Genomic DNA, 25804 nt, shown 5'->3' with positions numbered 1-25804 from the left:
TCTTCCCCACATTTTATGAATGGCATATTTTTAAACTAAATGGCTTAGAAGAAAGAGAGTAATTAGGTTACAGTCAAGCATAACTTATTTGCACATGCCAGATGATTTTTTTCTTTAGGCACATGAGTCTTCACACTGCATTTCTAATGACAATCAAGCAGCCAAACTCTAACTTTTGTGGTTTTGATTCTGGCCTAGTTCATGACATACTTGTCAACACGCAATGTTAAAACTTAATGTACAGGTATTAACATAAATTCTGATGTAAGACTTCTTGTCAAATTATAACTTGTTTGACCATCATCCTTTATGGACTGTCAAACAATTCTCTGCTCTCAAAAAATGTAACTCACTGGGTGAATTACGGTTACAGAGGCTGTCCTTCAACCAACGGACACGGGTAAAGGCAATCATCTGTCCTGCTTTCTACAGTAGTAATACATTGAAACCCTACAATCTGGCTGACCCTGTGCCATGACCTCTCAAAAAGGGTCAAGCAAGAGGTGAATTTCTCAATTAAGCTCAATAACCAATCAAGCAACAGCATATCCCTTAAATTTCAAGGTTGAAATGAGAAAAATGCTACATTGTCAAGGACCTTACCTTGTTAAACTGTGCACAAGTCAAGGGAAGGCAGCACAAAGTGAATGCTGCCTTCATATGACACAATAACGTGACAGAGTGCGTTACCATGTAGTATATGACTGATATGATAATGTATACTTTTCATGTATGGAGAACTACATTTGATAGGTTAATTGGTCAGAAATTATGCGTCAAGACTATGTCAACAGGGCTGATATGGTTTGAAAAAAATCTTTCTACATTCTGTTTTAAATTACTTCCAGTATTACTTAACTACATCAGAGTAAGCACAAATGTTTTCTATGTAATTGTGAGTTTTAATTTTTTTAAGAGATAAATGCTGAATTGTGAGATAATCCAAAAAATTAGGATAGAAAGTCTCTACTTTTTATGTGAGGCTTGTTCATATGAGAGTTCTAAGATTCATCAGACTCTCTTGATGTTGGGTAAAATTATTAACAAAGTCATACTTTAAGGTTGATTCTAACATTTGATGAATTAAGAACTTAATTAGTAGAAGATTAACATTATGCTTGCTGATTAGTCAACCTGTGTGTTTACTTTGTTTGCGTATGGTAATTCTATCATAGTTACGATTTAGTTTAGAGCACACGTAAGTTTGCTTACATATATGTTACAATTATGTTTACATAGTTGAGTATATCATTCTATGTGTTCACTGAATTCTTGGCTAGTATTTACTGTGTTAGCCAACTGGAGCACTGTTTGACATCAAGGAGAATGGTTTACTGAAACACTGAATCTCATTAGATTTACAGCCTTGACAAGGAGCGTCCACAGATACTTTATTATCACCACCTGGCTGAAGAGGCCAGGGAATTTGGGGTCACTGGGACACCAAGGGTAATAAACAAGAGATTAGATCTAAAAGCCAACAAGAGGAAGACAACTTCAAAGGCAGGGCAATATACAGACACACACAGGCAAGACAGTTTAATTAGCCAAACGGGAAGCCATGTCACATATAGTGTAGCAAAGAAAGAAGTGAGTCTAGGAATTCAGACAGTAGAATTTCCACCATCTTAAGGAAGCTGCCTTTCCCATTGGAGCAGAAAAGATGCAGGAGGAGGACGGATGGATAGATGGACCAGTAGAACAGCACGAGAGGACCGGACCAGCTTACAAGGGCACATTTGAAATTGTATAAAATCAACTGAATGGAGGAGGACAGTGTTCCTTCTCGTCCTGAAGATGAGTTGAACGGTTTTGCTGTTGAGGTCAGGGCTTCAGATAGAGATGGAACCCAGAGCTCTGTAAATTGCTTTAGTCGATGGTCTGTTTAGTTATGATAATAAATGTTTGAAAATTGATATTCGATTCCGATTATTCTTCATTAAAGAACACGCTGCACTGCACTGCACTGCACTGCACTGCACAAACTTGTCATAAATCACTCATTTTACACTGATGAATACCAACTGTCCATGAGGAGGTGCAGTCTTGATTATTAGCATGATCGCCACAAAAATCTAAATGTACTGCTTTGTAAAAACATTTCATTCACAGAAATGTCACACTTTACATAAAAAAATACATTAAAATCATTTCAGAGTGGTGTTAATAGTACATGTCAGTAATGTCATCAGTGCAGTGTTGTACTGTGACAGAAATGAAGTTAGATCCTAACATCCAAACATCTTTCTAAAGGAAAGTGGCCATTTACTTTTCCTACATTACTTCCTACTTACTGTAAATGCTGATGTATAAGGTGTTATGACAAAATATGCCAATATAAATACTAAAATCTAAAACATCTCAATAATTTGGCAAGTCTTGATGATGATGACATGAGAAACAGAATAATTAATTTAGCATTTAGTTTGTTTATACTGTATCACCAACTTTTGAATTTTGTTTGTACAAAAAAAAAAGGTGAATACCACAAACTCTGCTGCCAGTGGTATGACTGGTTCCTGCACGAGGCCCATTGTCTTTGAATACTCTCTTGAATACTCCTACATTGCATGATTACATTTCACAGATTGACTTAGCACACTTAGCCTGTAAAGGCTTTACCAATGCAAGAGTTGGCAAGCAAAGCAGACTGAATGGTCTCTACCTGCACTGACTTCCAGCAACCTCCTCTTCTTCTGCTGTCTTTCTTGCTTTTCACGTTCAGCCTTTTCCTTTGCCGCCTGTGCTCTCCTCTGCTTCTCCTCTGACTCCCTCCGCATTAGGTTCTCCTTCAGCGCTTGCTGCGTGGGTGGAGGGGAATAAGAAAAAGAGGGAAAAAACAAGACAGATTGCTAAATGGGATTAATTACAGCTCTGTAAAGCCTGTGAAATGAAGCTCCTAAGGTGCATTACCACTCTGGTGTTGCCAGACACTTGAGATCCATATGATTGATGGCAGAATGACTATAAGACATTAACAGAAGCTGCATTTCTTCTATAAAACACATTATTTTCTGTTCAAATGATGACTCTTCCCTGCACATGGCAAAACATATTTATTTCTATTTTTTAGAGATTATTAAAGCTCTGCTTCAGTAATTTAAAAACACTAGTGGTTGCTATAATTAATATAAGCTCTTGGGAACTACATGTCCTAATGTTATTGACCACTTTATCCAACTTCCAAACTAGTCAAAATGTCATCAACTCCATTCTGCCTTTCTATGAAGAATAACTGCACAGGTATGGTATCTACTGAACATCAGCCACTGCAGGTATATATAATCTGTGTACTAAAAGGCTGTTAAACTCATAGGATGGTGTCAGAAGCTCAATGGTATAACAGTCAAAAGACAGACTGCAATGATTTAATAAAGTGCTATCTTGATTGCCATCCTGAACAATAGCCAGTCACTTAACACATGGGAAGTCTGGGCTTTTATCAAATACACAACTCCTCCTCCTCCTCCTCCTTCTCCTCCTTTCCCTTCCTCTTGTGTTAATCACTCAGCCCAGCTTGACAGGCAGGTCAGTGGAACAACGCCAAACCAACATGAACAGATGCACACAAAATTACACACTGGAAGAACTGTGTAGTACAAGGAGAACTACAATGGCACAATAAAGAGTGGCAGTGACTTACTGAGGCACACCGACAGCCTCTTATTAAGTCAGCATACAAGTGACCATTGCTGGGAATGATATAATAAACTTGGATTCAAAACAATTCAGCATAGTCAACAAGCCTCTTGAAATATACATGTAGAGAAACAGCAACTTAATTACTAATAGCAGGGGACAGTTCTACAACTCTTAGCATGTTAGTAGCTACATACAAGCAGTCAGTAACACTGCTAGGGGGCATCCATCCTATCCAATATATAATCCATGTCTGCACACTGAAACTTGGAGAAAACCGCTTTTCGTTTTTTCCCTTATTTATCATTTAAGGGAGGGAGATGATTCCGGTTTGTGGGCAACTTAGCAAACATACTTTAAGGAACATGTACGTAAACTCTCCCATAAAAAAACAAAAAAAAACAAAACAACAACAACAAAAAAAAACAGTATCCAAAAACAATGTTGAATACTACTCATCCGGTTTATAGTAGGAGTACTGAAGAAGAGAGGCCTCTGCAAAATTAACTTATATTTGACAGAATGACTAACTTGTATTTGAAAGATTGTTGGTTGCTCATGGCAACCACCAATTTACAAATGACTATAATCTTAATGGGCAGCCATTCTGGTAAATTACAGAGAGAATAGGTAAAAAGAAAAGGAAAGAACAAGTGTTCTGACACATAACACACATTCAATAAAGAACAATTGGTGATCCCAGGTTAAAATTAGATTGTTGTGATGGATGCTTAACATGAACTCTGATACTCCTTCTCTTCGCTATCAAGCAGCTGTCATTAAAAAACTAATTCAGTTACTAAAACATAATGTAAATACACTCATATTATAGCAACAAAACAGACCCGTCACTATGCTTAACCCACACAATTTCATCGAGAGAGATTGATTAGGTTCTCTTTTGTCAACAAAACCAAAGTAAAATGCCCTACAAGCCTACAATGCAAATTGCACTGATACTAAATATAGGTCAATAATAATAAAGACCTTTCAAGTTTGATTCAAGATTTCATTTCATTAAACTCTACAAACATGTTAGTAGCTTTGTGAAGGTGTACTTTGTACAGATAGTGGTGCTTTGCTGACATTTGTCAGGTACATTTACCATCTACACAATCTTTGTGTTAACATGCTAACAAATGTTAATTATCAATAACCACAATCCGTGGCCACTGAAAATGATGGGAAAGTCAATTGTTTTGTAAGTACAGTACATGGTCAGTAACTAATGATGCCGGATCAAAGATTTTATAATTCTTCCTGAGGGAACCATGAAAGTCTGTATCAAATTTCACAACAATTTGCAATCGTGTTACTATCAATAACAACTTGCTGGTGGCACTAGAGGAGAAGTCAGAGGATCTTCAAAGTCAATTGGATTTATCTAGGGGCTTTGAATTATATTGTATTATATTTCATGACAATCCATCTATCAATCAATCCATCTAGTACCACAAAAAAAAGACTGGTTTCTGCAGGTTTCATCAAATTAAATTTAAGACCTTTTTTAGATCACTGAGTGCAATTTAAGACATACTGTATCTTACACCCATAATGGCAAAAAAGTATGAAGGATATGTAGAAAAATCAGTGGTGTTGAATATATTGAAGATGAATAAATTGCTCTCCAAGTATTTTTTAAGCGTGCTAAGTCCACAGCACCTCGGTTTTTAATATTAGCAATAAATCCAAACACTGTGCAGATGTCACATTACAGGAGTCATGCTAAGTAGGTCATGTTTTTCTGACTTTCCATGAGACTCCAGTGCCTTTATTCCCCCGAGTACCTAATTTCAGTCTTTTCTTGCACATGGTGCAACGGGTTGTTTTGCTTAATCCACTTCAACTGAGAAGTGAATTCACTGTTTTGAGTCCAGGTCTCATTAAACTCGTATTTTCCCATATTAGGTAGATCAAAGTTACAAAAACAACAATTTACTATGTTATTTCACACACCATCACCACCACCACCACAACGTGCTAGCTATTTGTTCTTGGATAAATTCTGACTGGGCTGCAAAGTTTGCAAATATTATGGGTTTCAAATTGGTTGTGTTTTGTAGTTTTATTACAATGTGATAAATACAAATGAATGAGAAAAATATGCTGTAATTTTTTTATTTAAGTCTTGACCAAAGTGGTGGACCGACAGACCAATCAACCAACCAGCATTGCCAACCCTAGAGCTAAAAATGACTGGCAGATGGTTCGATAACATGGCTACACATATCCACAGAGGGTGTCTGTAGAAGCAAAATGACATCTTATTTAAAACTAGACCCTTTACTGCTACCAGCAGCCCAGAGAAAACAATGATTAGTCAATAATGGGTCGAAGAAGTGGGCCTATTTAAGAAAAGATCATCTTTAAACTTCACAAATAGAGTGCAACAGGAGAAAGAATAGCTAAAGAATACAACATCAAAACAAAAATTGATGTGATCACAGAAAGGCCATGTTGTCTTTGTTAAATTAAAGAACCAATTAGTAATATAAGAATAATAAAAGAAAAAAGAGCCACCATGGGCATTAACTGAATACAGTAACATAAACAGTCCATTTTACAACAATACATGCAAGGTAGGTTTAATTTGTTGTTAAATCTGAATTCAATATTAAAGGCAAAAATTATCTAGACTAAAAAATGAGAACTGAAAAAATTGCGAAGAGGAGCCCGAAAAGATAGAGAGTTGTGGTTTTTGCCATCTGACAAAGCATTCATTTTACTGTAATGTTGAGTTGAAGGAGAGAAATAAAGAGAAAGAGAAAGAACCAGCTCCTGCAGTGATGAAGGAGAACGGAGGGAATTGCCCTCCGTTCTCCTTCATCACTGCAGGTCTGCTTCCCCCTCCTCCTCTCCTGGATGTCCGCCATTAGACACGCTCAATTGGATTCCTGTCAGATGTGAGGCCTCGCCCTGGGTCTCCTTCCTACGGGTGACTGAGCATGCTGTATGTGTGTGTACATCTATGTGTGTGAAAAAGCTACACAGCTTTCCCTATAAGAACTGCCAACACAAACTAACACAAATACAAGCATGCATACACATGCACTACAGTATGTGGAGTAATACACACACACACACACAGTTCAAGGTTCAGGTCACTTCAGGCAGTGGTCTAAAGACAGCACACACCTATTAGCATGGGCCTTGGCATAGCAGGGTAAATGCTGACACAGATTTGACCGAGAGGCTACAGTGCTGAGATTTACTGTATGCCTACATTCAGTGACCTAGCCGTGGCTTTGTCCAAGATACAGTATGCCTTTTGTGATCTGAGCATTTGAACTAGTTGCTGGGGGTATAAGCTGCTTACACCTTGACCTATCACAGGGGAATAAATAACTACCTTGGGAATTTTGGCCATATAATGCTAGTCTTTGTAACACTTGGCTTGCTCACCTTTCACCAGCAGAGTCATAAATATTATGTTTGGTCAGAACATAAATGCTACTGTGAAACTCGAGCCTAAACCATAAACCTAAAATGAAAAGGATTAGCTGCAATATTAAACATTATCATGCCAACAGCATGTTCCACAGCTCTCCTATTATTGTTATTTGGATTTAAGTCAATGCATGGAACATCCTGGTGTTTGTATCATTCACTCTAGGTCAGATTATATCTGAACACAGCAAAAGGTGGCTTGAGGCTATTAAAGTGAAGCAAGGGTCACTCACAACACACGAATCAATAGCACAGGTTATAAAGAAAAAAGAAACAAAAGATCAGCCACGCTAAAACCAATACATCTGGGAACATTTTCTCTGATTGGCGGTATGTTTCTTTGAGCCTCTGAAGATAGCGTAGGATACTGTAGTTACAGTGTTAGCTTGGATACCGCATACAGCTGACAACCTATCATGATATGTAGCAACTCTTAGGACAGGAATTTGATCAATTAAAAGGAAGAGAGCAGAGCTAATAAAATGTCTGTGCCTCAATATAAAATATAGATTGTATAAAGAGCTTTAAGTTGGCCTGCTTCTGTAAAAGCTGGACATTCAGTAAACAACATGATTTTACCTACAATAGTGAGCAGATGGCTTAAACATGGGTGACAAATCAGAAGGGGGCCTCACACCTAGTCCATTTATTGGATTACAACCAATGCTATATGTGTGGATAGCTGAAGGTGTCTAAAAGGTTTTCAGAAACACTCAATATGTGTCTCAATCTGGGTGGCTCAGGATAATTTCAGATGGGGTGGCCAGACTGGGGCACAGACTCAGAGAGGTATGGCACATTTGAAGTAGTACATAAAAAAGTAGATTAAACCTCTAGTTCTATGAAATAATAAACCATACATTATTAAGAATTTCATTATTTCCCAGGCCACTGCTGCTGCACAGTCGTTCCACCCACTGAGGCAAATCATGCCAAGTACTCCACAACAACACAACTGGAGAAATGAATGCAAATCTCATGCTGCATGCATGATATAAAATAAAATTAATTTGATCAATATCAGTTACAAAGTACCAGAAAATGTCAGTTGCATTTAAGGCAACAATTTGTAATTGTGTTTCATTCTTCATTCATTAATACTGAAAAGCATCACATTTTGACTCTGGAAGGTGTAGCACCAGGGATAGCCAATCAGATTCTGGGGTAGGCCGGTGCCACCCCTGGCCACCCCCTTGGCTCCGCCCATGGTCTCAATAACGATATCCTCATTATGCACAATATAATGAAGACATAATATTTAAAAAGCTTAACAGATCTATTCAAAAGTTTTGTAAGACTAAGTGGTAAGTGTACAGTACACAGAAAATGTCTAGATCAGGCACACAAGCATGAGTCATGGAGGCAGAGAGATCAAGAGAAATAGGATCTCTGTCTGAACTTATGCCGTCGGTTTCATTTACCAAATGATATCATTTCTGACTATGTAGAAATCACCAAATAAAGATTTGACTCATAATAATGTCATTCAAGCTGAAAATAACTTTTCACTAGAGATGAGGTCACCTGAGCCTTACATGTAAAACAGGTGCAGTATAAGACAGGACCAAATCACCATCCCAACTCTCTCTGAAATGCACACAAATGTACAGATAAAGCTTTCAAGTATAAGAAAATGTAACGCATAACTAATGGACAGGGGGGAAAAAAGGCAAAGAGGCATGAAATCCATTTGTGTGTGGGTGTGTGTGGCAGATGTTAAGTTGGGGGCAGGGCAGGAACTTCAGTAGGCTAATTAGCTACCATTATCTGTCGCACCCAGTGGCCTGTGCCACTAATCCTGCTGATTAAACACAGTGGGTCTCCACAGCTCCCCAGCACACAGTAACACCAGACTGATAAGGCCACAAAGCTCAGTGATGAAATAAATGTCTGGCTGGGACTGGACTATGTAGAACTGGCACTGTTCTGTTTTGCATATAATGTACCACAGGACACTACTGTGAGAAGCACACAAAAATGCTGAGGTTCTGTCTTGATACAGCCAATGAATAAGAATGAGAAAAGTAAACAAGAAAGTGTAAAACAGGATTTCAAACATCCACAGTTTTTTGAGATTTACTGCAGCTCTTCTCCAAATTGAATGGAATAATTTCCATCCGACAAAGTGACGCCTGAACAGGTCAATGCTAGCCAACACCTAAATCCAACTTATGCTGTTAAAGGTTTACTTATAAAAGGAATGTTGGGGAGTACAGACTCAAAACAGTTAAGGTCTTCAAAATGGTAATACACCTGAACTGGCACAAGGTGTAGCTCTCTAATGTATACTGTATGTCCCACAATTTAAGTAAACAGCCAACAATTAGCACGTTTCTGTTAAATAACTGTAGCATGATTAATGGTGAATTAGTGAAAATTATCTTTTAATTAAACTGTAATTTTAAACAAAAAAATTCTGCCAATCCTACCGAGAGTCAATTTATTAAACGCCAGCCCCTCCGTTTCAGGCAAATGTAAACATTTAGAGTAACAGGTTAATAATTCACTTTCACACAATGTACTGAGAAAATGTTTTCATACATCCACTCTGAATCAATCTGCAGTGCAGTATACTCACAGTAAACATGGAGCGGAAGCTGCTGAGATCAGTGAACAGCTCCTCCACAGAGGTTTTCCTGGGATCGACAGCAAAGTACTCCAGCATGTTCTGATACAGCGTCAGCATATTGCTGTGCATGATCATCAGCTTGCCATACTGCTCCCGTGCAACACTGCTGAAGCTGTGAGGGTTGCAGTCAAGGTCAACACCACATCCAACACATAGCAAGTGTTAAATAAATCTTGATGTGAGTATTTCAATATCTGACAGCAATTTAGGGGAAAAAATCCAACATTCACATTTGTTGCCATAAGGGCTGGATGCTAGAAAACAGACTTGCAGTGGTAAACTATGACACTGGAGCTCTGATGCTGTCAGTTACAGTACACTGTGTTCACTGCTGTGACCCTCTGCAGTCTACAGCATTTGGTTGCTGGCAAAGTGTGTTGGTGTATCTGACATATACTGTATTACCTGAAAATATAAACACAAATCAAGAAAAAAAATATACAAATACTCTACCCTGAAAGCATGCAGACCAAAACCCACTACATTGCTCCCTTGGACACTGTGCACAACTTACTAGACTCCGTGTTCAAATTATTTTAACCTCCCTTTGCCACTATCTTTTCAAAGCCCATCCAATTACAATATAATCAACTGAAAACTCACAACTTCTAAGCATAGTTTTAAGTTTTAATATTTTCGTGTAAAGGCCTGGTTCTCACAGATATGGGTGCATCCTGGAACAAATATTACCAACTAATCTTTGCTAATCTGTTTCAAAATCGGCTAGCATAGAAGACTGAAGACCACTAAAAGGTCTTCCTGGTTAAACCTCGCAAAGTAAAGAACAGCTCTTCTGTGTTGGTACCTTTGTATGTGTGAAAAAGGACAAATAGGGAATGCTTGTGTAAACATAAGCTGGAGAAAGGTCAAAGCCAAGTGAGGGGAGATGTGAGAGCACTAAAAAGACATCCTGCTTAATACCAGGGCATGCTGTTAAGCAAGTCAGCTTGAAGTTAACACACACACAAACTCAGTCTGGAAAACTAGCAACTATGAATCTCCTGTTCAAAAAATGATTTCATATCCTTTCCGCATGATGACCCCATTTAATAAAAATCCAAACTCCTGATGCAAGAGAAAATAAATATGGATTGAAAACCAATATGCTTCTTCTAAAATAATTTTCTATAGATGAAAGTAAATGGGAAAAAGGTACAAAAAAGAAAAAGATATGTCCCTAACCAGCAGTCCTGCTAATGACCCAACATCCTTGTCAAATGGCATACAAGAAGCAATAGCATCTACATGTGTGTTGTTCACAAGTATGTATGTGGGCAGCCTCTCTGGCTTCTATTGTGCCCCTTCATTATAGCTCAATTGATGGACCCATTTGAGGTCTGGCCTCAGTTGGATCTGGCAGGGGATGGGAGCATCTATTCACAGCTGGGTAAATGCTTTTCAATAGGCAGTGCTCCCAGACTGCCTTGTCAGTAATATATTTCTAAACCAGAAGCTGGGGAAAACAAGACATGAGAAAAGCTGGAGTAGGTGATGGGAAGCAAAAAAAAAAAAAAAAAAAAAAAAGGGGGGGAGAAAAGGGGGACAAGAGAAGACGGAGCCAAGAGTCATGGTTGATAAGTACCATAGGGTGCAAAATCTCTCTCCTCCTCATGTTCCCCTTCTCCTTACTTCTTACCTATCCCAGAGAAAGCAGTGGTTCACTGCAGCTCATTCTCAAGAATTCCTGTTCATGCTTGCTTGCTTATAGACCTTTACACCTCACCCACCCATCCCCATCACATTTCCTCCTCCCATTCTTCTCCTCCAGTTTCTGCCCTGGTCTAATCTGCCACCTTTACAAGTTTAGCTCACATTTAGAAGTGCAGCACTAGACCAAAAACGCACAGTGCAGGAAGTGAAAATGGATTTTTTAACATCACCAATGTGACACTCCAGGCTTCTCATGATGGCAGTGTTATAATTCAATATCACTAGTGTTAATTTTCTATTTGAAGAAAATTCTGACAAAATATTTTTCTCAATAGCCCTTTATCACATGACAAAGACAAGAAAACAATGGCATAATGAAAAAACTGACTAAATCTCTACATTTTTATAGAGTAAAAAGAGATGACTAAACAAAGTTAAAAAGAAAAAGAACCTAACAAAATCATTCTATATTTTCATTGACATAATTACACAAACTACAGTAAAACTCTTCCTGGTGACTTTGCACACCAGCACTGCACCAATGAAAGCACTGTGAATACTGTTACTGTGGACCTAGCTAAGTTTTGACAAAACAGGTTGACATTTGGACCCACTTCAAAAATAACGCTGCCAAAAAAGATGAACATGTTCCATTATTTGAAGAGATGGCTGTAAAATCACTTGGAAGAATACCACAAACCTGAAGAGAAACCTCAAAGTGAACCATAGAGTAAGGTTAACACCAGCATGTTTAAAACTGTTACTTAAAGACATAGTAAGCTAACTGCTAAAAGCAGTAGTCTAAGATTATGTATTGGCATTTCCAACAACAGGACATTGCTACATTGCTTGCAAATGGGTTTTTAGATAACGTCCAGCCAGCTAACTTGGCTAAACTGAGTGTTAAACATGCTCTCCATTCTAAAGCATGCACAACGTTATTGACAACGACACACATTCCTGAGAAATATAAGAGTAGGATTTATTGCACAGTTGTTGTACAAGCAGGGTTTGACAGTAACCATGGCCACAAGAAGTTAATATGTGGCCACCATATATCCCCAGCAGGTGGCCTGCTGTGGCCACCAAGTTTTATAAGTTTTATCAGCTCTCTTCTGAGAATGAGACCCTGAGGTCTTTTCAGACTTTATACTTTTATCCTTTTTCATGCCAGGATATACTACTTAAAATGATCTCAGATGAGACACCCTCGCCACAAAGCTGCATTCTTAATCAGGTAACCTGTCGTTATATGGCTTATTTCCCTTTCTTCTTTTACATTAAAAAAGACATATCAAATGTTTAATGGACATTTAGTGGAAACGCTACACAATGATGTCCGGGGTTTCTTTTTACCAAGACTACAGTGTTCAGAGATTTAGTTGACATAAAAAGGATGAGGATGACTATATATGAATAAAACTGGACTCAGAGTAATCACTAATGCAAAATATAAATATAATAAAAATAGGTGACAAAAGTAGTAGTTAGAGTGTGAGGTTCAAATAATAATGGCCTTGGGGTGAACTATCTCTGTGTAGATCATGAAACAAAACTTTAAACAAATACCTTTTTGGAGGCACAGTTAAGCTCTGATGAGTATGTGTATGAGTGAGCTTATAGCTGACCTCAGGTTTATATGGCCAAATATTAGACACCTAACAATTACTCGGTGTTGAACTTCTATAACTCCATCTACATTTCTATTAGAGGCCTACAGTGAGCACAGTTTATATTATCAAATTTGAGCTTTGCTGTTTTAAATCAGTATTGCTGAGATAATATATTTTGTGCAAAGCAGTGACAGACAGAGCTGTCACATCCATTCTCAGTGAACGTTTGTGTTGCACTCAAGTTCTCTGTGAACTACTACAGCACAAGCCCTCAATGCCCCAGCCCCAAGGCTACTGATGAAAACTACATGAAGAAAGCTAGGTATTATTGAACACACACACCTGGCCCGAGACATAGCTGTCAACATTATCTAATTATCAAAGTATTACCTCAGAGTACTTCTAAGCAGTCGTCTCCCAACCAGGAGGTTGAAGGTTTGAATCTTGGTGCCGGCAGTCCACATGTGGAAGTGTCCTTGGGCAAGACAATGAACCCACCCCCACCCCCTTGCCCCTGATGGTTAGAGCCATTGGTTGAGGTGGCGCCGAAAATAGCTGCCATCGGTTCTGTACCGCAAACAAATTCCTTGTGTGCAACATACTTGGCCAATAAAGGTGATTAACCTTATCCTTATCCTCACTCCTGCCAAACAAATATGGAAAGTCGTCAACAATGGAAGATATCCAAACATGACTATGGAAAAAGTGAGTGGGATTGTAGTTCTAAAGCACTTTTGTTACACACTTAAGTGCACTCAGAATGCTTTGAATAATTTTAGCCATTCACCCCATTCTGCACCCGATATCGCCAAAGCTATCATAAAATCATTTACACATACTCATAAACCTATAGCCATGGCCAATGAGAGAACACTTTGACATGTGGACAGGAGAAGCATGGGATTGAACCACCAAAAAGCCACCCCATAACAGTAAAGATATATTTTCTTGAGCAGTTCAGAGTATGCTATGGATAGTTTTATGTAAACAAAAAGGTGAAACATTTCAGTTTAGAAGGAGAGTGATAGTCACTTTTGTAGACAAGCTTTGAATTCAAAATGTCCAAAGTGAAAGTGATAAGGACTAATGAAAAACACATGATTATTAATTACGTAAAACAGAGGAAATATATTTAATCAAAGGCGTGAAAGTTCCTTCTCTTTAGACCACAAGTTCAGTTATGTGTTAAGATATGAATTGCCAGCCTATGTAGCACCCAGTGTCACATGCAAGCCTAAATTCCAGTTCCAACAATATTCATTTAACATTTGTTCTGTTTGATTCATTACAGTAAAGTCTCTAAAAAAATAGCCCAGACTAGTGAGTGATCACATGCGTGTGTAAAGGATATAGCCATTTTAGTGAAGAACATGTCGCTGGGGTCATCAGGGGAGGAGAAAGTCTCCAGGTCTCTCTCCAGCTGCAGCAGCTGCTGCTCCATCTGCCTGAGGCTCTTTTCCAGATTCTCTGCAGACACTGACACACATCCACACACATTTGTAAAAGCACAGCCACATGCCAGGGAAATGTGAAGAAAGAGACAGAAAGGACAACTCAATTACAGGTACAATCCACTGCATTTTTATTTTGAAGCTCTGAAAAACAACATAGAAATAAATAAATTAAATGAAGTTAAAGGTGAAACAACAGAGAAGCTAGCTCAGTTTCAGAGTATGCTGATTACAGGTTCATGGTGTACCAGAAACACCACAGAAATACACAGTGATGAAGTATGAAGATGTTCAGTAGAAATCTTTTGAAGCCCTTCATCCTTTGTCCTTATTCTATTCAACAGGTGCATGTATCATGCAGGTGGAAGAAACAGAGGAACCCTGAATCTAACTTTCTGTTAAGTTGGTCATGGCTGCCACTTTATGTTAGTCACTGAATATATCATATGGCTTAAATTACCCCGATTAGACCTGCCTGACAAAAAGGCATAAGCTGCTTATTTTTAAGTAGTTTCAAATTTCCCTTGATCCTAATACATGCTTTAGGAAAATAAAAGAGGGAGAATTTTAATATACTGTAGCTAAACTTCTCACTGAATTTATGGCCTCGTTTACTAACGGGAAGATAACTGTCTTGAGCGCACGCGTTTGTTGAATCAGTCATCTTAACATCAAATATTCTGAAAGTCTGCAGTGTCTGAAGTTGTACAATTTCTCCTTAAATGTTATGTTTCTAAAAGTGTTGAAGATGATCTTTTCTGTACAGGTAACAGTGAGCAAAATGCAGGTTCATACATTCAGCTAGCTAAGAGAAAATGTCAAGTGGCTGAACATGCTGCAGTCACAAAGACATAAAAATAAAATGTGACTGCTGCATCTGTACCTGACAAACGATTATCATATCTGTTCTGTCTACTCACTGCATGTTGTCTTTGTCTTCAACATTATATTTTAACTCCTAGCAATTATTCAGAGTATCTACATTCTCTTTTTCTCTGATCTACATTACTGTCTATATTGAAAATGCCACAGCACACAGATCCTTTACAAATCCTACCACAAAGTATATTATGACAATGGATATCTCAATCAGAGCAGCAGTCACAGGACAACTACAATATACTTCACTCACTGGCTGTTTTATATTTAGGTAAGAAATCACCCAGCTAATCTATGCATTAAACAATAAAAAGCAAAGGCCTGTTGAACATTCCCCTGCAGAAGAGCTGTAATGAATTTTTTCTGTTTCAGGAACAATTAAAACAACTGGTAAGAGACACATCATGAGCATGTGTTTAAACAACGCAGCAATAAAATGGCTCCCTTTTTTGTGCAGTTTCTGGTCTCTATGCTCTTTGGCTTCTGAGCTTAAAAGCTAATGACCTGTATCCAGGATTATTTTGGATACTGTCGACACTCATAAAATAGCTATAAATCTTTGACCAAATAATCAATAATTTCCACACCCGATATGATATGCAAGACAGATAAAACTGTCCAAAAGACATTTTAGTAAACAATCAGAAACTGACATTTCACCTCCTGGCTGTATTATTTTCATTTCAATCTTTGTCTGTGTTTTTTTCCCCCCCAAAAGCCTCCTGCATAACCAAGCAACCAAAATCAGTTGAATGAGGTGTGGGCAGCATGCAGAGGTGGACGGAAAACAGACAGGCAGGCTGTTAATAGAAATAATTAAAGCCCAGTGATGACGCACTGACTGAGGAAAGAGCACAGGAGGGCAAGACAGAGAGCAAAACAGGCTGGGATTTCTTCTTTCCTTAGCTTCACCATCCAAACTACAAACTTTTATGATGAGGCTCCCTCACATGAAAGGGAATATGAATGGCAGGAGACATGCAGGTGACAAAAACTGAGACATATGCTTCAGGCATAAATCCTGCCTGGGACTGATCAGGAGTGTGAATATAGCAGCTGGAATGTTTTGTTAAACACACAGAAACATGTTTCAAATCAGATGATCCTGAAGCTCTGTATACACACATCTGTCACATACAACTGAAGAATTGTGAAATAATTGTTCTGTGGTATGGTGTCAAGCAGAGCAGGAGATAAAATATAAAAGGGTGTTTCATGTCTTCCTTGTTCTTTCTGGCCACTCTGCTCATGCTTTCTTTTTTTCTTTATGTTAAAGCGTGAGTGGTTTTTATGAGCAGCAGGACCTGAATGCCTCTGTGGTCCAGAGGGGTTGCAGACAGATGTAAGATGTTTTAGAAGAATAATAACTGGAATATTTGTAGAGGTCAAATCCCCCATTGACATCCTTTTATTACTCTACCAACCTGCTGTGATATAAATGAGAGTGAGCAGAGCACACAAGCATGCATACTTACAAACAGCGCCACTACACACAGAGCTCCACTAAACATCATTGTTTGATGTACAGAAATTAAAAGACTGAAAAAACACAAATGTGTGTGTGACCAGACTGATGTGCCAGAGGCTGGGGAACAGCAAAACTGCAATGCAAAAAGTGCTAGTGCACACAGTGTGCTGAGAATCTACTACATATAAAAAGAGCATGAAGGTCACTGAATTGCAATTTGCAGTGTAGACCGCTCACTCTATATAAGTCAGCATGAGGCTCATCAGTCAGACTGCATGTGGCACAACTACAAAACAAAGCTTGAGCTGCATTTTGGAGAACCATAAATATAACTGGATCTTCACAGTACCTCTCAATGACTCGTCGGGGACACGAGCCTGAACCAAAACAGCTTTTCTACAAAATAAAATGTAAGCAGGTGTCCATGTTTGTCTTGATTTCAACATCAAAACCAAGCAACTAAATACCCTAAGTGCCTGCTGTCTATTGTGTATGGCTCTTTGTGATGGAGGACAAGAGCAATAAGAAAGAGAGAAAAGGTATAGAGAACAAGAATGACAGACCTAAAACAGAGTGACAAAAGCAGACAGATTAATAGATACACATGTAGAAAAAGGCAGAGACTACGTCTCTATGTCAGGAGAAATACTTATTGTAATAATTAATTACTGAAAAGAAGAGAAGGGAGCAGAAATGAGACAGACACAAAGAAACCCTGAACTAGGCTGCAGTTTGGCTTCCATGAAAGGTGGGACTGGCAAAGGGGGAAACCAAGCCTGTATTACACACAGCCAAAAGACAGCAGCTTTTGCAACAGAAGTGCAAATCATTAGTTACCTTTATCCAACCTTGTTTTCATGCTCAAGTATGCTCTGTGGTTAGTGTCTATGAATGTAATGCAGCCTGTTAATGCGTCTTCAGGCCTCCCGAATGGCTGTCAGACGTGATGAAAAGGAAGCCACTAAAGAGCATGGTTTACAAAGACAAAATGGGATTTGTGTGTCTGAATACTAGCCACAGAGAGATGAGGCACTCATACATCTCATAATGGTGCAAAAACAGAGACAGACACTGTGACATAGAGAGAGCACTACATCTATAGAGATGCAAATATATACTCAGCTTGAGGTCCATCAAGTAAGGAGGTGGACAAAGCCTGGAGAGAGATTGAAGGATTGTGCTTCCCATTGATCTCACACTTGTACTTATGAGTCTTGGCCAAGGGCTGTGGGCACACAGCACAGTTGGACGAAATGAAAAACTCAAAAGGAGCATTGTTATCCGAAGATTATCAAAGCAACAACAAAACCTAGAGGGGTTCTTAGGCGGAAGAGTCCAAACAATAAAGTTGCCCATTTCATCCCTACTATGTTTTCTCATCCTCACTCTCCTTTACTTCTTCCTGGTGGGAAGAAAGCAGTGAGTAAAATCTTCACTGGAGTGACAAGAAACAAGCTGTGACTGTGTCCCACACACTCTATAGACTGCTGCTCACTACTTTGCTCTGAGAGATGCATATGGCAATATGAATAAAGAACATGATTCAGTCTCCTCTGACCACGCAGTCTGTTGCCTGTGACCTTTTCCATACTGAAGACACATAGGCCAAACACAAAGTACTGTGTCAGCATGTGTGTGTGTGTATAGAGCATTGTGTGCTAGCCTATGTGCCCAATTACAAAGAAAACAGTCAGTCTGCATTAAAACAATGCAGAGACCTAAATTAAATTTAAACACTCTGTTGTTCTCCACCTGAGCAGTAGACATGACCTGAAGTATTCTCCTGAAAAATAAACCTGTAACTCATTTAGATGTGCTACAGCAGAAGATTAATGTTAGTATCAAACAGCAGTGCAGATGAGCAGACTGTAGCATAGATCAAACACTAAACTCATAAAATACGATGCCTGTTTAAAAAATCAACAAGCATCTAATCCCAGAATAATCCCCAGAGAGTTAGAAAAGCATAAAGGTAAGAGTAAAGCTCAAAGTCAAACAGAGGAATGAAAAAGAAGAATGCTACACTTCTATCTATGTAAGAATTAGGGCTGTAAGGATTTTGTCCATCAAGTGTCAGTCAGCTCTTCAGTGTGACTATTTGACTATTCTTTCTTTTTCTTTAATATATAATTATATAGCCTAGACTTTCAGAAAATGAAATACTGCTTATATTTCACAGCCTTATGCTGGTTTACAGTTTCCTTGCCCCTTGCATGGGGATATGTACATAAACATCAAGAGCCGATGTACCAGAGTCAAATTCCCCGTGTGTCCAACACACCTGGCCAACAATCAGCGGATTCTGATTCTGATGAATTTCAGGCATGATTTAGATCACACTAACATCAGTATTTAAATACAAAAGAATGAGAGGAACATAAATTCTGAGCATTTGAAAATCAATAAAAGATGGCTGCATATGATGCGAGATTTAAATTACGACCTATTTAAAATGATGACATATAATTTTGGGCTGCCATATGGGTTTGTCAGATTAATGAGGCAGGCAGCACACTTGTATTTCTGTTGAAACAATGATATTATTGTCTACTTTTTCTTCTGAGATATGGTTATAGCCTAGATTACAAACAAGTTTAAGCTTCTCCTATCAGTTAACAACAGCACATGTCGTGACTGCGTTTGATGTGTGCCAGCTCGCACTGCGGATGATTCCGCTTATTTATAGTTCCTCAATGAAATGTTTTCCCCATGCATTTTTGTTAGCTTCCTAGTCTTGTTTGGATAGATACATGTCACAGAAACAGTCGGTAAATAGCTGTGCATTGCATTTTAATGGAGATGGGTAAACAACCCAGACTCACACAACATTATGTAAAACCAGCTACATCGTCTCTACAGTCTCTTATCTTGTAAAAGTAAACCACGATGTTTGAAAACCTGTGTGACCCCGAGCCTTCCCTTAGTTATGCTGCTATAGGCCTAGGCTGCTGGGGGGCCCCATGATGCTCTGAGTTTCTCTCCCCTCCCCCCCCCCCCCTTCCCACCTCACCCCTCTCCTCTCCTCTCCCTATGCTTCTATATGCCACCATTACACATTACTAACTTTGTGTCTCCCCTCTTCCGTAGTGTGTCCTCTCTCTCTCCCTGTACCTTTCTGCAGGTTGCCCTGGCCCTGGAGCTCTACGTCTCTGACGAGCAGTCACCAGCCACATCGACCTGATCAGTGTTTGATTGTTGTGTCTTGTTGCTTTTCTTCTTTTCTCTCTCCTCTATCCACTCACCCCAACCGGTCGAGGCAGAAGGCCGCCCACCAAGAGCCGGGGTCTGTCGGAGGTTTCTTCTGTTAAAGGGAGTTTTCCCTCCCCACTGTCGCCAAGTGCTTGCTCAAGGGGGATTTGTTGGGTTTCTCCTCTATAATAATAACAATAGTAAGGTCTAAACCTTACTTTGAAAAGTGCCCTGAGATGACTTTTGTTGTGATTTGGCACTATACAAATAAAATGTGATTTGATTTGACTTCTAATAAAGTGTTTTCAAACACTGCTTGTACTAGTGGGTTTTGTTGTCCTCTTCTCCTTGTTCTGCAATTTGCTAAATAGAGTCGACCTTAATATACATCCATGCGTCGGACAGTGTCACCAATAAATTGTGTATTCACGCCTCCCCCAACCGCAGGGGAAAGTATTGAGCAAATTGCTGCTTGGCACACCAAAATGAGAAGACAACGAACTACCGGGCTGGGGTTACCTTCTATTGTAATGCACACTGGCTGATAAAAAATAAAATATAACAAAGTAAAAACAATGCCTCAACTAGAAAATTCTAAGTCGACTGACAGGTCTCTCTACTAAAGACTCGACACTGGACTATTAGGGGAAGCCCTAGTAAGAATAAGGTGTAGGTATGCCATTGTGTTTAGGCATTAAGCTCCTCAAACTTCATCCTTTAATTACTGCTCACATACATAGGAAACAAGCAAAAACTGTATGAAAAATGACATCTACTGTTGAGTGTTTATTATTTGTGTAATACAAAAGTATAATCTCTGGTAGTGACTAAATCTTTTTGTTTTTTGATCTTAGGACCAGTCTCTCCCCTAAGATTACTTTGCAGGAGATCAGGTAAATTATTTGGTCTCACTTGATCTCAATGCTTTTAAACTGAGTAATGAGAAAAGGCAAAATGTTAAAATGTGTTAAAAAGTTAATGATGTCAGTAGTTTATATGGCTGGAGAACCCTCGCAGCTCATTATATGTTCATTAGACTCACCTTTCCAGCCATCTACCACTGATATTGTCAAAACCCCCACTACTGTTTATGTCAGGCCATAAAACTTGATCTCAACATCTAGTAAAGGGCCAAAGTGTTCTTTCAAATGTTCCAAAATATTATTCTATTTTCAGTTTTAACAGCATTCCCTTCGTTTGTCAAACAATATGTTGGACAGAAGATAACATAAAAGGTTTTCTTGTTTAACTCAAAGCTAAATGGACTGGCTTTTCTGAGTTCCCAACAGACTTCATGACACAAAGCTGCAGAACAAAGAGTAAAACAAAAAAAAAAAGCAAAGTGGTGCTGGTAAACATCGCCAGTGCTGGCTGGTGATTTGATAGGGAGTGGATGAAGCTCCCTGGGCACTGAGAGATCTAAACTACTTAAGCTGACACCACCAGCAAACCAAAATAACAGCACAGTCACACTGTGATATTGCCTCAGAGAAAGCAGGAGGTAAAAGTAGTGTTACAATTATCAAGTAACATTGTCGACAGTGATCCCTGCATGCTTAAAAAGAGTCACTCACACTTAAAAAGAGTCAGTGATGTGAAGTACAGCTAAATGGCAATGACTTTTGTTTTCCTTATTAAATCCATATGTTTTAAGGTCTAGGGAACAGACCAAAAGTGTTAGGATGCTAGAACTTTATGTGCATGTGTGTGGAGGTTTGTGCAGCTAGGCAACAATGTATATTACCTCTGCTAGCTCGGTCCACATGTTCCAAATCATCAATGAACTTGATCACATCTGGAAATTCCTCCTCACACACTTGTGCCAGGAAGTGAAGTAATGTGGTCTTTTGGTCTGCTGACTTCGTGTCCTTTAGCTGTTGTAAAACACACACACGACAACAGTAGAAAATTAACAACATATTTAGTTTCTATAGCTGTATAAAGTGGAGGCTGACTATGTCACAGATGATTCTGTGACTTGTACACATGCGCCAGAAGCACATCCACAATTTGATGGCCTCTCCTGTGCTTTATAACTCTCTCTCCCCAGCACACAACAATTTTACAATTTCTCTGATAAATTTTCATCATTGCTCTTTTACAGTCTAATTCTAAAATGTCTCTCAGTATCCTCACCAAACATCCCTCCTGTGGAGTGTGTTGCTGTGTATCTCTCTAGGTGATCTATTGGTAGACAGCAGTGTTCTCAGCCCCGCTGGGTTTAATCATGTTTGTGTTATATCCTCTAATCAAACATTCTCATCTCTCTTTTCATTTCTGTTTTCCTGTTTTTTCAAAAGCTTCAAGTGCTCGCTCACAAAAGGTCCCTCTCAGAATTTAGATGGATGGTAATCATAGCTGACAATGTAAACATTTTGCTTTTTTCCAGTTGGGCTGGGTGCAATTTTCCTGTGCTGTGGAGTGTGCCATGGAATTAAGTTGTCAAATTCGGAAGCAGTCACGAAGGTGATGTCTTCCTCTGCATATCCTGCCTCTGACATCGACTCACACCTTGGTCCCCTGCCATACATGCGCAAAAATAAGGAAACAGATACACTGGACCAGGAACATTACAAATATGGTCAACACAAAATATATTCCCTCATAGACATTTATTAACTGATTACTGTCATGCTAATGCAACTAATCCATCATGTACTGTATATACTGGTGTTTACTGTATATGAAAATAAGCATCCAAGTATAACAGGGCAGAGAGGTGGCAGTGATGAATGGCTGCAGTGTTGTTACTGTGGAAACTGCAGTCAGTGTGCCAACTGCTGTAATGTAACCACTGGAGAAGTCTCTTATTGCAGGATCACACTCTGTTCCCTGTCACTATCACACAGGAAAACTTACTGTTCTGTCTAATACCATATAAAATCCACAATATAGGTATTCACCGTATCTCCACCTCACTAAGCATGAGTAATCCTGCAGAGTGTGTGAACTTACGAAGGAATACTGACCGCAGCCTCAGTTATCTATTCTGAGCAGGAGAATGAGACTAAAGCACTGCCCTGGTTTAGGGCACTTTGATAGCTTCTAGCAGATAGAGGAAAAAACCTGTCTTGTGGAGCTGATAGAGTTCAATCAAATGAAATGGTTTCAAACAAAATGTCTCATCACAGTAGCCACTTTTAGATCAATTCGCTGATAGGGCTCCGCCAGGGTCACATAAAACACTGGCATGTACATATATTGAGGTAACACCACCAGAAACATGTAGCCAGACAAGAACAGACTTGCACAGTCATGTAAACACATGTACTCAGAGTACAACAGGTACAGAGAGAGAGGTTAATGTTGTACATGGGTGTGTACACAAAATTAATCCTGTGCATCAAATCTGTCTTCAGTCTAAACAATACTGACCATTCTGGACTAGGGCTTGTACCTATGACACAACAGTTATTCAAAATCCACACTGCAGTTTTTTGGAATGCATGTAATCAGAATACTGCAGTAATCGTCTCCTTAAACACCTAATCGCTGCAACTCAAGGGATAAAGGATTACATAGTGCATATGAACATCTGATGGTAAGGTCAGCATTTCAACCCCTCACCTTGCAGAGTGAACTGAGGTCGAAGCCAAATGACTGGGCGTTTCGAGAGCCTGCATTCATGTAATTCCCCAGCAGCAGCACCAGCTCCAGCAGGCGGCCAAAGGAGCGGCTCTTCCTGACCTCATCACAGGCAGCACTTACAGCCAAGATACCTGGGCGCAAGTTGTTTACCTGCTCCTCAAACTGCAGCCGGAACAAGATGTGGCTGAGGCGAGGACGCAGGCGCTTCACATTGCTCATCTGGGAGAGGAGGACAGCGATGGATGAAACAAGGAAGCACGAATGAGAAAATAATATGAAAAGAGAATCAAGAGCAAGGAAAATTATGTCAAAGAGACAGAAGAAAGTCACAGAACACAGTCAAACTTAAAATAACTACAATCATAGATTTGGCACACACTCAACATTCAACCGATCTAATTTAAAAGACATTTATGCAACTGGCATGCTGGAAAGTGTTGCTAGGCAGTAGTAATAGATGCTGGCAGTGATTTGATTTGGGACCCAGGTCTGGTAAGTTAATTGTGGAGCTAGTGTCCATATAGGGCAGGCAACAGAGGGGGTGGAATATACAATAGGCTGCCTTGGATTACCACTCTCACGTAATTAGAGAAAATTGGAAAATATTGCACTGGGCCCAGGGCCTGGCCACAACAGTGACTGTGTATGCGTGTGAGGTGGTAGGGAGGGGCGCAGGTTGCAACTGTCTGTTTCACACAACAGCTGGTTGTGCTGTTTGATGTCCTCCATCAAGGGTTTAATTATAGCTACTGTAATGTTATCAAATGACTTTTTCAATGTGTGAGCGTGCACTGTGTGTGTTCATATAAGAGACAAGGAGAGAGAGGAATCGGGCAGGAGAAGAATATGACCAAATGAAGAGAAAGCACGGTGAAAAAGACCCAAACATAATGCACTGAGATGGGATATTTACATGATCAGTGGAAGAAGAAAGAAAGCAAACGTACCCTGCTCTTCAGGTGAATGTTTGCAACTATTGTTTGCATGAAGACTATGATGGCAGTGGGCAAAACTGAGCTGCTGACGGCAGTATTTGCAACATGAGGGGAATGATTCTAACATAACAAAATGGACTATAAAGAAGAGGTTATGGAAAATGTGGTTTGTGGTACTGTCAAGAGCGTGGACAATAAGTGTAAATGTTATGCACCATATAGTGTATAAAACAAATTAATGGGAGTAAATATTTTGGCAATTTGCAATAAATGTCTCAGTTGTGTGTCAACAATTTAAATCCTAGATGAAAGACTTTAATTCAGTGAAGCGCCTGTCATAAGGGCTGTAACTACAGTTGAGCCTAGAGGATACGCACGCTGGTAAACAGACTGATTCCTCAGATTTCAGCAATTATAATGAAGTCAGTGAGTCAACAACCACAACTGATGTACAGCCATAAAGGCTACTGGACTGCATGAAGTTGACTAGTGAGCTTTTCTGATCCTCCCTGGGCCCATGCAGGCACCACAGTGAAACATTATATACTGTAGGCAGGCTCCTCTTTGTTCTAGACTATGTCTCCCTGATGAACCATGAACACAACAGCTGAGCATTCAGCCACTGCATTTTCATTCAGTGATAACATTCTCTTTCACAGGTGATTAAAAACAGGTGGATGCATGGGGCAAAAGATTAAAGATTATTGTATGTTTTGTCAGTAACTTACTTGGTAGGCAGAAATACAAAATACACAAAAAAGTGTTATAATGTACCTTTCATGCATAATTCTCAATAAACCTTTGAAACATCTTTAAGAAATGTTGCAGATGTAATTAGGGAGCACTGCTGCTCTTTAATGTGCATAAATTAGCGCAGCAGTCCACAGGTGTCCCGACTTTCTTCTCAAGGCTTAAGGAGAATTTTAAAAAGCTCTGGATTAGGATATTCATATGAAAGTGCTCCACTTATGTGCGCGAGTGCGTGCGTTCATAGAAAAGGATAGAAAGGCACTGAGGGAAAGATATCATGCAAATATAAGACAAGTTTGCATTACTAAAACATGAAAAATAGTAATACAGTAGTTGTATGAAACCTGGCATAATTATGTTCAATTAAACTTTATTCATAATACACTGAATTAAACTCACCAAACAATAAAAGAGGATAATGTCTGAGGACTTTCATCCATTCAACAAAAATATTACATCAATAAGATCATTTTGTAATATACTGTACATGGACATGTTATTAGTGCTATAACCAGCAGTCGTCTGTGTGTGTGTGTGTGTGTGTATGTGTGTGTGTGTGTGTGTGT

General features: G+C 39.2%; 1 protein-coding gene across 1 annotated transcript in view; it reads right to left on the bottom strand.

Moving 5' to 3' along the window:
• The window catches only part of LOC109964526 (protein diaphanous homolog 3), a 170432-nt gene that overhangs the window by 77595 nt on the left and 67033 nt on the right, over window positions 1–25804 (bottom strand). The window contains exons 22-26 of the mRNA XM_020607896.1: window positions 23533–23772; window positions 21710–21839; window positions 14330–14454; window positions 9665–9829; window positions 2666–2801 (exon numbers count right to left, since the gene is read on the bottom strand). Coding sequence (XP_020463552.1) covers window positions 2666–2801; window positions 9665–9829; window positions 14330–14454; window positions 21710–21839; window positions 23533–23772 — 796 coding nt within the window. The remainder of the gene's footprint in view (window positions 1–2665; window positions 2802–9664; window positions 9830–14329; window positions 14455–21709; window positions 21840–23532; window positions 23773–25804) is intronic.

The sequence above is a fragment of the Monopterus albus genome, unplaced genomic scaffold, assembly GCF_001952655.1.
Source record: "Monopterus albus unplaced genomic scaffold, M_albus_1.0 scaffold4.1, whole genome shotgun sequence".
Taxonomy (NCBI): Eukaryota; Metazoa; Chordata; class Actinopteri; order Synbranchiformes; family Synbranchidae; genus Monopterus; species Monopterus albus.
This window is presented reverse-complemented; position numbering and strand designations above follow the sequence as displayed.